Source organism: Microplitis mediator, chromosome 9 (assembly GCF_029852145.1).
Source record: "Microplitis mediator isolate UGA2020A chromosome 9, iyMicMedi2.1, whole genome shotgun sequence".
Lineage (NCBI taxonomy): Eukaryota > Metazoa > Arthropoda > Insecta > Hymenoptera > Braconidae > Microplitis > Microplitis mediator.
The window spans coordinates 4,475,240-4,487,003 of record NC_079977.1 but is presented as its reverse complement, the minus strand read 5'-3'; the positions used below and the strand labels follow the sequence as shown (position 1 = coordinate 4,487,003).

The following is an 11,764-nucleotide window of genomic DNA, read 5'->3' as shown; positions in this document are numbered from 1 at the left end:
GGAAAGTGCGCACGCGCCACCAAGGAATCTCGACACCACCCGAACGTAACTTTATTTTTCATGGGGCCAAAAACATAATGAGTGTGACTGCAGCTGACGATTGTCAATTTCCAATTTTTAATTAAACAAATAAAATATCAGTAGAACAAAATTAAAAAACGCGCATCAGATAATTTAAAAATCAGCACCCACCATTTTTTAAATTTCATTGTTTCAATTATTAAATTTGTTTATTTAAAAGTTACAAATTGTCTCACATCCGTTACATTCACTCATACAAATTAATGAAAATTAGGCTTAAATATTCTGCCTTCACACGCCATTTTATTACAGAGCACGCTGGTTAAAATTGCAAGTACTTGTACGTTAGTTGAAAATAATTGCGTTCGTAAGTTACACGCAGTTTTCAATAATAAAAAACAATAAATAATTAAGTACCGAGAAGTTAAATACAAATAAATTAAACATGGATGACTGGGAAAAATATTTCTGCATATTAAATTCGATAAATGATGGAGAAACGCAAAAAGCAATGGACATAATAGACGAATTTGGTTTCTCATCTTGTCCACTATCGGATGATGGGTATCAACTACTTACTGCTGCCGTTGAAAAAGATAAAGTAGAAATGGTGGCATATTTATTGCGGAAAAATGCGAAAGTTAACAGCGATCGTGATGTCCAGTCACCTCTTCAGATAGCCGCCAAGAACAACAACACGACAATTTTCAAAATTCTTCTGGAACACGGAGCTAAAATACATTATTACAATATTCATAACGATAACTCACCAATTGAGCTAGCAGTTGATTACAACAATATTGAGATCGCAAGACTTATTGTTGAGCAGAAAAATTTTGGATTAAAATGTGATCAGTCGTTACTGCATACAGCTGTCAAGTATACCACCTTGGAAATGGTCTCATTATTATTACAAATTGGTGCGGATGTCAATGAATATGATGACAACAGATCAGCTCCAATCCATCACGCAGTAAAGGCTCAAAACATAAATATTTTGCGGTTATTATTAGATTATGGAGCAGATATTAATGCTAAAAATAAAGATGGAGATACTCCAGTTTGTTTGGTTCTAAAGCAATCGGATAGCGCATATTTTTCAAGTTCTGATATTTTTGAACTGTCTATCTTTGGCATAATACAGAATAAGAGAAAATTGGATATTCTCCTAGATAATGATGCAGACATAAATGATCTTGATATCCTTAACTATCTCCCACCTATTCCTCATTGTGTTAGCATGCATTTTTATGCTAATAGTCTTCGTGGCAACAGTATTTCGAATCACAAAAAAAGCATTATTAAACATATTGTAAAATTAAGAAGTCGAAATGCACATCTATCTGATAACATTAAGATGTTCTTGTCTTCTCTTCTTGAAGAAAAACCGATGGATGATTATAAAAAAATGTGTGAGCTAGAAATGTCGAAAATTATCACGGAAAAAATACCAAACTCAGGGCTTTCGCTTCATAATATTTTGAGCAAAAATAGTAATTTTTTAGCTGCGTATGCGAAAAATAAAAATCATGAGACGTTCATATTTTCGGATGAAGTTTCACGACGATTTCCGATTTATGAATCGGCGATAAAACTTCGATTTTCGAAAGGATTAGCAAGGAAAAGTTTACTGGAACAAAGTACTAAAATTTTTCATGATCTTTTTCCAGTTGCGTCTACATTGTTGTCTGTTGCCGTCGATGATGTGTTTGAATGTTTAGATAATAATGATTTAAAACATTTTTTGAGCGTGTTCGAGCAAGATAATTAATTGTAAAATAAATATGTTGTAATAAATTATTAATTATTTACTTTTTTTTTCTGCCTCGTTTATTTGAATTGTTTTATTAATTTTATAATTATATTTTTAGATCAAATATATGATCCTGAAATTAGTCGACAATTAACAATTTTTGGATTTTTAGAACAAATCAGTCACAAAAAAAATAATACTGAAGTTAGCCGACGTCTAATAATTTCTTTTTTTTTGTGTTTTTAAAAACAAAAAATTATAAAAAAAATATTTAAAAAATTGCACCTGTAACTTTTTCAATTTTCTACATCTGCATATTTAAAGTTTTTTCTTATTTTTAAATTAAATTGTTGAAAAAAAAAAAAAAAATTACTAATATTCTGCTAACCTCGGGATCATAATTTTCTTACATTTTCCAAAGTTCAAATAAATTTTCAAAATTTTTTTTTTACCGTCGGAAGATGCGCAAGAGCCACCTAGAAAACTCGACAACACCCAAACGTAACTTTCGTTTTCATGGGACCAAAAACATGAGTGTGAATGCAGCTGACGATTATCTTTTTCCAATTTTTAAATAAACAAATAAAATGTCAGTAAAACAAAATTAAAAAACGCGCATCAGATAATTTTAAATTCAGCACCCGCCTTTTTTAAAATTCCCCTATTTCAATTATTAGATTAATTTATTTAAAAGTTACAAATTGTCTCACATCCGCTACATTCATTCATAAAAATTTATGAAAATTGGGCTTGAATATTCTGCCTTCACACTCCATTTTATTAAACGTCACGCTGATTAAAATTACAAGTACTTGTAGGTTAGTTGACAATAGTCGTAAGTTACACGGAGTTTTCAATAATAAAAAATAAAAAATAATTAAGTGCCGGAAAGTTAAATATAAATAAATTAATCATGGATGACTTGCAAAAATATTTCGACATTAAAGTTTCAAGAAAAAAGAGAAATACGCAAAAAGTAAGAGACATGATAGAGGAATTTTGTTTATCATCATGTCCATTGTTGAATGATGGGAATCAACTACTTACTGCTGCCGTTGGAAAAAATCAAGTAGAATTGGTAGCATATTTATTGCGGAAAAATGCAAAAGTTGACAGCTACCGTGAAGTCCTGTCACCTCTTCAGATAGCCGCCAAGAACAACAACACGATAATATTCAAAATTCTTCTGGAACACGGGCCTAAAATAAATTTTTACAATATTCATAACAATTCACCAATTAAGCTAGCAGTTGAGCACAACAATATTGAGATCGCAGAACTTATTGTTAAGCACAAAAATTTTGGAAAAAAATATGATCCGTCATTACTGCATACAGCTGTCAAGTATAACAACTTGGAAATGGTCTCATTATTATTAGAAATTGGTTCGGATGTCAATGAATATGATGACGATAGATCAACTCCAATCCATCACGCAGTAAAGCCCCACAATCATGCTATTTTGCAATTATTATTGGATTATGGAGCAGATATTAATGCTAAAGATAAAGATGGAAATACTCCAGTCTTAATGGCTCTAAAGCAACGGGATAGAAAACGTTATGTAACTTCTGATGTTTATAGAGCGACTATGCTTAGCAATACACAGCATCAAAGCACATTGGATATTCTCCTAGATAATGATGCAGACATTAATGGTCTTGATATCCGTAAATATCTCTCACCTATTCCTCATCGTATTGGTCGTAATGGTATTGTTGAAAACAGTACTTCGAAACACAGAAAAAGCATTGTTAAACATATTGTAAAATTAAGAAGACGAAATGCACCTCTATCTGCTAACAATAACATGTTCTTGTCTTCTCTTCTTGAAGACAAACTGGCGGATGATTATAAAAAAATATGTGAGCTAGAAATGTCGAAAATTATCACGGAAAAAATACCAAACTCGGGGATTTCGCTTCATAATATTTTGAGCAAAAATAGTCATGTTTTAGCTGCGTATGCAAAAAGTAAACATCATGAGACGTTCATATTTTCGGATGAAGTTTCACGACGATTTCCGATTTATGGATCGGCGATAAAACTTCGCTTTTCGAAAGGATTAGCAAGGAAAAATTTACTGGAAAAAAGTACTCAAGTTTTTCATGATCTTTTTCCCGTTGCGTCTAAATTGTTGTCTTATGCTGTCGATAATGTATTTGAATGTTTAGATAATAATGATTTAAGACATTTTCTGCGCAAGTTCTAACAAGATAATTGATTGCAAAATATGTATGTCGTAATAAATTATTAATTATTTACTTTTTGTGGGTTTTACTTTTTATTCTGCCTCGTTTACTCAAATTGTTTTATTAATTTTATAATTATATTTTTAGATCAAATATGTGATTTTGAAGTGAGTGAACAATTAACAACTACCGAATTGTTGTTGAGAACAAATCAGTTTAAAAAAAAAACGATACTAAAGTTTGCCGACATCCAATAATTTTTTCTTTTTTTTAAACAATAAATTATAAAAAAAATATTTCAAAAATTGCACCTATAATTTTTTTAATTTTTTACTTCAGCATATTTTTAGTTTTTTCTTATTTTTAAATTAAATTGTTGTGAGAAAAATCCGAAAATTACTGCCAACTGTCTGCCAACTTCAGGATCGTATTTTTCTTACATTTTCAAAAGTTTCAAAATTTTTTTTACAGTCAGAAAGTGCGTACGCGCCACCAAGGAAACCCGACATTATCCGAACGTAACTTTTTTTTTTATGGGACCAAAAACATAATGAGTGTGAATTCAGCTGACGATTGTCACTTTCCAATTTTTAAATAAACAAATAAAACGTCAGTAGAACAAAATTCAAAAACGCGCATCAGATAATTTAAAAATCAGCATCCGCGTTTTTTTAAATTTCATTATTTCAATTATTAAATTCATTTATTTAAAAATCACATATTGTCCACATCCGCTATACTCACTCATAAAAAATTATGAAAATTAGGCTTAACCCTTCCTAGGTCGCATAATGTGCGGGGCGCCGCCTTTTTTGCACTTTTTTTTTTCTCGAAATTGAGTTCATTGATAATTTTGAAAAAAATTAGGTGCATTCTTTTAACCTTCCCAAGCGGCACAAAAAAAATTGTTGACTGTATGTTAAATTTAAAACGACAATTTGTTATGATGAATTTAAGTTAACCAATTGTCAACTTAAATTCAACAAAAACTCAACAATTTTTTTTTGTGCCGCTTGGGTTTCTGAAAATTGTGACGTTATTAATAAGCATAAAAATATATACAAAATAATTTAGCCTCCGAGAGATTTTCAAACCTCGCTGTTGCCAAAAGTCGTTACCGCCACTTTTTCAGTCTGTTTTACCGCATGTGAGGTACAAAAATAAAGTAATGGTTGAGGTTAGTTTTTACTCTTTAAATTATAATTTATGTGATTTGCTTAAAATAATGTAATAATTCTACTCGTATTAAATTTTATTTATATAAAAATTTTAATTAATAAGAATTAATTATTACATGTGATAAATCTTAATTCAAGATTGAATTTAATTATAATTTTATAATTTGGTCCTAGATGTTAAATTTAATAATGTCACGAGTGATAAAAATAAAAAAAAACAGAAAAAAAATTTTATTATTCAATTAAATGTAGGTATGATAAAATATTAAAATAAAATTATATCTAATAATAAAACATTGAAAAACTATTTTTGTCTCACAAGAAAATACTATTAGTTTACATTTGGCAACAGCGCATACGTTTTAACACGGCAGCCTAACGCTCACATTGCGACCGACTTAGTTCGGAAAAGACACGCTACCTACGAAGGGTTAAATACACTGCCTTCACACTCCATATTATTACAAGCCACGTTGGTTAAAATAACAAGTACTTGTAGGTTAGTTGACAATAGTTGCGTTCGCAAGTTACACACAGTTTTCAATAATAAAAAATAAAAAATAATTAAGTGCCGGAAAGTTTAATATAAATAAATTAATCATGGAGGACATGCAAAAATATTTCGACATGATAAATTCAATAAAAAATGGAAATACGCAGACAGTAACAAATATAATAGAGAAATTTGGTTTATTATTCTGTCCAATGTTAGATCGAGGGTATCCACTACTTACTGCTGCCGTTGAAAAAAATCAAGTAGAAATGGTGGCATATTTATTGCGGAAAAATGCAAAAGTTCACAGCGACCATCAAGTCTTGTCACCTCTTCAGATTGCCGCCATGAACAACAACACGACAATTTTCAAAATGCTTATGGAATGCGGCGCTAAAGTAAGTGATAACAATATTTATAAGAATAAGTCACCAATTAAGCTAGCAGTTGAGCACAACAATATTGAGATCGCAAGAGTTATTGTTAAGCACAAAAATTTTGGAATAAAATGTGATCAGTCGTTACTGCGTATGGCTGTTAAGAAAGACAACTTGGAAATGGTTTCATTATTATTAGAAATTGGTGCGGATGTTAATGAATATGATAAGAACAGATCAGCTCCAATTCATCACGCATTAATGGTCGACAACGATGATATTTTGCAATTATTGATAGATTATGGAGCAGACATTAATGCTAAAAATAAATATGGAGAGACTCCAGTTTATTTGGTTCTAAAGCAATTAGATAACGGTTATTTTGTAAGATCTGATATTTATAGAGTATCTATGCTTAGCGATCCAGAGCGTCAAAGTACATTGGATATTCTTCTAAACAATGATGCAGACATAAATGGTCTTGAGATCCATAAATATCTCCCACCTATTCCTCGTGTTGATCGTAATGGTATTGTTGAAAACATTACTTTGAAACACAAAAAAAGCATTATTAAACATATTGTAAAATTAAGAAGTCGAAATGCACCTCTATCTGATAACATTAACATGCTCTTGTCTTCCCTTCTTGAAGAAAAACCGATGGATGATTATAAAAACAAGTGTGAGCTAGAAATGTCGAAAATTATCACGGAAAAAATACCAAACTCGGGGATTTCGCTCCATAATATTTTGAGCAAGAATAGTAATGTTTTAGCTGTGTATGCAAAAAATAAAAATCATGAGACGTTCATACTTTCTAGTGATATTACAGATCGATTTCCGATTTATGGATCGGGGATAAAACTTCGCTTTTCGAAAGGATTAGCAAGGAAAAATTTACTGGAAAAAAGTACTCAAGTTTTTCATGATCTTTTTCCCGTTGCGTCGAAATTGTTGTCTTATGCTGTCGATAATGTATTTGAATGTTTAGATAATAATGATTTAAGACATTTTCTGCGCAAGTTCTAACAAGATAATTGATTGTAAAATATGTATGTCGTAATAAATTATTAATTTTTTACTTTTAATTGGTTTTACTTTTTTTTCTGCCTCGTTTATTTGAATTGTTTTATTAATTTTATGATTATATTTTTAGATCAAATATGTGATTTTGAAGTTAGTCGACAATTAACAATTTTCGAATTTTTGTTAAGAGCAACTCAGTTACAAAAAATATAATAGTGAAGTTAGCCGACGTCTAATAATTTTTTTTTTTTTAAAAACAAAAAAAATGATAAAGAAAAATATTCCAAAAATTGCCGCGATAATTTTTAAAAATTTTCAACATCTGCATATTTTTAGTTTTTTTTTTTTTTTTAATTTAAAAGTTCAAATAAAGTTTCAAAAATTTTTTTTTCAGTCGGAAAATGCGCAAGTGCCACCTAGAAACGTAACTTTCGTTTTCATGGGACCCAAAACGTAATAAGTGTAAATGCAGCTGACGATTATCAATTTCCAATTTTTAAATAAAAAAATAAAATGTCAGTAGAAAAAAATTCAAAAAAGCGTATCAGATAATTTAAAAATCAGCACCAGCCTTTTTTAAAATTCCATTATTTCAATTATTAAATTAATTTATTTAAAAGTTACAAATTGTCTCAAATCCGCTACATTCACTCATAAATATTTATAAAAATTACGCTCAAATATTCTGCCTAGTGTTGCAACAATCGAATGAAATAATCGATAGTTGACAATCAATTATAATCGAACTGAAATTATCAATAGAGCCGATTTATCATTTAATCGAGTAATCGATTATTTCAAACTCGAAAAAAGCGATTGTTTCTTAAAACAAGTGTTTAGTTGCACCATCGAGTGTATAACAATCGATTATGAAAATCGAAATTTTGACTTATATTTTCCAAAATTTGAAAGCCACACCTACTAATTAAGTCTGATTCCAAACGGCACAAAAAAGTTGTTGTCTTTTTGTTAAATTTGAGGTAACAATTTGTTATAATAACACGACCTAATAGCCACTTTAGCTTGAAATTGACGGTAATTTGATGTTGAAATTACCTGAAATTTGCTGACAATTTGACAGCAAAAGTTGAAAATAATTATTTGCGGTTAATTTTTCTTCAATTTAAAAGTAACTTTTTACGAAAAAAAATAGTAGGATTCTTACCATTTCAGAAAGTAAGCAAATTTATACATAAAATTCTCCACAATTTGACGGTAAGAAATACTTAATTTTTCAAGTCAGATTAACAAGAAATTGACATAAAATTTTCCTGAAAATTGACAACAACTTTTTTATAGTCAACTTTTGAAGTTAATTTGCATTCTCATTCGGGTAGTAAATTTACGTGAAATTGTTGAAAAAGTTGCATACAAATTGTCGTAAAAAAAGGAAAAGTCCGAAATTTGACGAAAAAATTCAAGGAAACTTTTGTAAAGTAAACTTTTGCTAAAGCTAAAACTGTGCTATGGGGGACATAAAAAGTAGATGACTTCCAGAGACATCTACATTTTTATAGTGCGTAATTTTTTGAATTTGAATAAATCAATAAAATTATTAAAGTAATAATTAATTAATATGTAAATATCCAAGACAATTTTTTTAACAATCGATTATTGTAATCGATAGTAAAAAAGTTTTTTTTTTAATAAAAATAAATTTCCTCTAAATATGTATTTAATGCGCTCATTAAATTAATTGAAAATTATTGTAGATATTAATTTACCAAATTAAAAGAAAAATCTTTTGTTTATTATTTTGTGAAAAAAATTAACTTATCATACGTTTTCTTACATTTTCAAAAGTTTAAAAAAAGTTCAAATGAAGTTTCAAAAATATTTTTTACAGGAAAATGCGCACGCGCTGCCGAGGAAATCCGACAACACCCGAATCTAATTTTCTCTTTCATGGGGCAAAAAACATAATGAGTGTGACTGTAGCTGACGATTGTCAATTTCCAATTTTTAAACAAACAAATAAAATGTCAGTAGAACAAAATTCAAAAACGCGCATCAGATAATTTAAAAATCAGCACCCGCCATTTTTTAAATTTCATTATTTCAATTATTAAATTCATTTATTTAAAAATTATAAATTGACTCACATCCGCTACAATCACTCATAAAAATTTATGAAAATTAGGCTTAATCACCCTGCCTTCACACTCCATTTTATTACATGTCACGCTGGTTATAATTACTAGTACTTGTACTCTAGTTTACAATAGTTGCGTTCGTAAGTTACTCGCAGTTTTCAATAATAAAAAATAATAAATAATTAAGTGCCGGAAAGTTTAATTTAAATAAATTAATCATGGATGACTTGCAAAAATATTTCGACATGATAAATTTAATAAAAAAAAGAGATACGCAGAAAGTAATAGATATAATAGAGGAATTTGGTTTATCATTCTGTCCAATGTTAGATCGAGGGTATCCACTACTTACTGCTGCCGTTGGAAAAAATCAAGTAGAGATGGTGGCATATTTATTGCGGAAAAATGCAAAAGTTGACAGCGATCGTGATGTCCTGTCACCTCTTCAGATTGCCGCCATGAACAACAACACGACAATTTTCAAAATGCTTCTGGAACGCGGCGCTAAAATAAGTGATAACAATATTCATAACAATAAATCACCAATTAAGCTAGCAGTTGAGCGCAACAATTTTGACATCACAAGACTTATCTTGAAGCATAAAAATTTTGGAAAAAAATATGATCAGTCATTACTGCATACGGCTGTCCAGAATAACAGCTTGGAAATGGTTTCATTATTATTAGAAACTGGTTTGGATGTCAATGAATATGATGACGACAGATCAGCTCCAATCCATTACGCAGCAATGGCCCACAACAATGATATTTTGCAATTATTATTAGATTATGGCGCAGATATTAATGCTAAAAATCAACACGGAAATACTCCAGTTTTTTTGGCTCTAAACACTGGGTATATTAGCACTGATAGGACAGTTTTGATGCTTTGTAGAGTGATTAATTGTGACCCAAAAAAGTATAATACATTAAATACTCTTCTAGATAATGATGCAGACATAAATGTTTCTAATATCGATCAATATCTTCCAGTTGATGTTGCTTTTATTGGCTCACCAATTGATAACGGTTATTCGGATATAATGAAATGCATAATTAAACAGATTGTTAAATTAAAAAGATTAAATGCACCCCTATCTAGAAACAGTGATATTTTATTGTCTTCTCTTGTTGCATATCAACAGTTTGATAATTATAAAATAATATGTGAGCAAGAAATGTCGAGAACGATTACGGAAAAAATACTAGACTCGAGGATTTCGCCTTATGATATTTTGAGCAAAAATAGTCATGTTTTAGCTGCGTATGCAAAAAATAAACATCATGAGACGTTCATATTTTCGGATGAAGTTTCACGACGATTTCCGGTTTATGGATTGGCGATAAAACTCCGCTTTTTGAAAGGACTAGCAAGGAAAAATTTACTGGAAAAAAGTACTGAACTTTTTCATAATCTTTTTCCCGTTGCGTCTAAATTGTTGTCTGTTGCCGTCGATGATGTATTTAAATGTTTAGATAATAAGGAATTAAGACGTTTTTTGCGCGTGTTCGAACAAGAGAATATTTGTACAAAAATAGGTATGCTGTAATAAATTATTAATTATTTACTTTCAATGGGTTTTACTTTTTTTTTCTGCCTCGTTTATTTGAATTGTTTTATTAATTTTATAATTATATTTATAGTTCAAATCTATGATCCTGATCGAGTGTAAATGTTGCAGACATACGACGATTTTTTAATTGCATATAAAAAAAATTAAATAAGTGCAATAATAAAATTTAAAAAAATGCTTGTACTGAATTTTGAATTTTCTAAACATGCATTTTTTTATTTTTATTTTATTAACATTTCAATTTATTATTGAAAAAGTTTTAAAAATAGTCAGGTGTCCGCTAACTTTACCACTATTGATCCTGAAGTTAGCAGACAATCAATTAGAAATTATTGGATTTTTCTTTAAAACAGATCTGTTGCAAAAAAAAAAATTGAAAATATGCACAAGTAGAAAATTTTAAAAATTATAAGTGAAATTTTTTAAAACAATATCATTTTGAAATAAAAACCAAAAATTATTAGACGTCGATTAACTTCAGAATCATTTCAATATTTGAAATTTTTTTTGATGATCTAAAGTTAGTAGACAATTATAAATTTTCTGATTTATCCTCAACAAATCATTTACAAAAAAAAGAAAAACTAAAAATATGCACATGTAGATAATTAAAAAAACTGCAAGTGCAATTTTTTGACATATTTTTTTTTATAAGTAATCGTTTTGAAAACTTAAAAAAGATATGAGTGCGAATATAGCAGACATGTGATAATTTATGAATCCAAATAAATAATTAAATAAATTAGAATAATGAAATTTAATAAAATGCACGTACTGATTTTTAAAGTATACTTTAAAAGTAAATATATTTACATACATAGTTTTTATTTTTTATTCGACTTAAATTATATTTATTTGTTCAAAAATTCAAAAAATTGACAATTGTCAGCTACACGGAAAAAACAGAATATTAAAAATGAATAAATAATAGTAAAAAGTGAAATCTGTTATCAATAATTAGTACTATTATGTACTTAATGCAAGGTAGTTTACTAATTTTTGTAGATTCCTAAAAACTGCTATCAATTATTTCAAAAAGTAAGTAAATGTTATTACT

General features: G+C 29.0%; 4 protein-coding genes across 4 annotated transcripts; all 4 read left to right on the top strand.

Moving 5' to 3' along the window:
* Positions 1 to 466: 466 nt before the first annotated feature.
* Positions 467 to 1,792, top strand: LOC130674990 (ankyrin repeat, SAM and basic leucine zipper domain-containing protein 1-like). Its single transcript, XM_057480447.1, has one exon. The coding sequence runs from the start codon at positions 467 to 469 to the stop codon at positions 1,790 to 1,792; it is 1,326 nt and encodes a 441-aa protein (XP_057336430.1).
* Positions 1,793 to 2,687: 895 nt separating this feature from the next.
* Positions 2,688 to 3,986, top strand: LOC130674989 (putative ankyrin repeat protein RF_0381). Its single transcript, XM_057480446.1, has one exon. The coding sequence runs from the start codon at positions 2,688 to 2,690 to the stop codon at positions 3,984 to 3,986; it is 1,299 nt and encodes a 432-aa protein (XP_057336429.1).
* A 1,758-nt stretch (positions 3,987 to 5,744) lies between these two features.
* LOC130674988 (putative ankyrin repeat protein RF_0381) lies at positions 5,745 to 7,043 on the top strand. Its single transcript, XM_057480444.1, has one exon. The coding sequence runs from the start codon at positions 5,745 to 5,747 to the stop codon at positions 7,041 to 7,043; it is 1,299 nt and encodes a 432-aa protein (XP_057336427.1).
* A 2,308-nt stretch (positions 7,044 to 9,351) lies between these two features.
* Positions 9,352 to 10,683, top strand: LOC130674987 (ankyrin-3-like). Its single transcript, XM_057480443.1, has one exon. It carries the CDS (start codon positions 9,352 to 9,354, stop codon positions 10,681 to 10,683), a length of 1,332 nt encoding a protein of 443 aa, XP_057336426.1.
* The last annotated feature ends 1,081 nt before the right edge of the window (positions 10,684 to 11,764 follow it).

Coding starts and splice junctions, on each gene's coding strand:
- LOC130674990 (XM_057480447.1), top strand. CDS start 467: ATGGATGACTGGGAAAAATATTTCTGCATATTAAATTCGATAAATGAT.
- LOC130674987 (XM_057480443.1), top strand. CDS start 9,352: ATGGATGACTTGCAAAAATATTTCGACATGATAAATTTAATAAAAAAA.
- LOC130674989 (XM_057480446.1), top strand. CDS start 2,688: ATGGATGACTTGCAAAAATATTTCGACATTAAAGTTTCAAGAAAAAAG.
- LOC130674988 (XM_057480444.1), top strand. CDS start 5,745: ATGGAGGACATGCAAAAATATTTCGACATGATAAATTCAATAAAAAAT.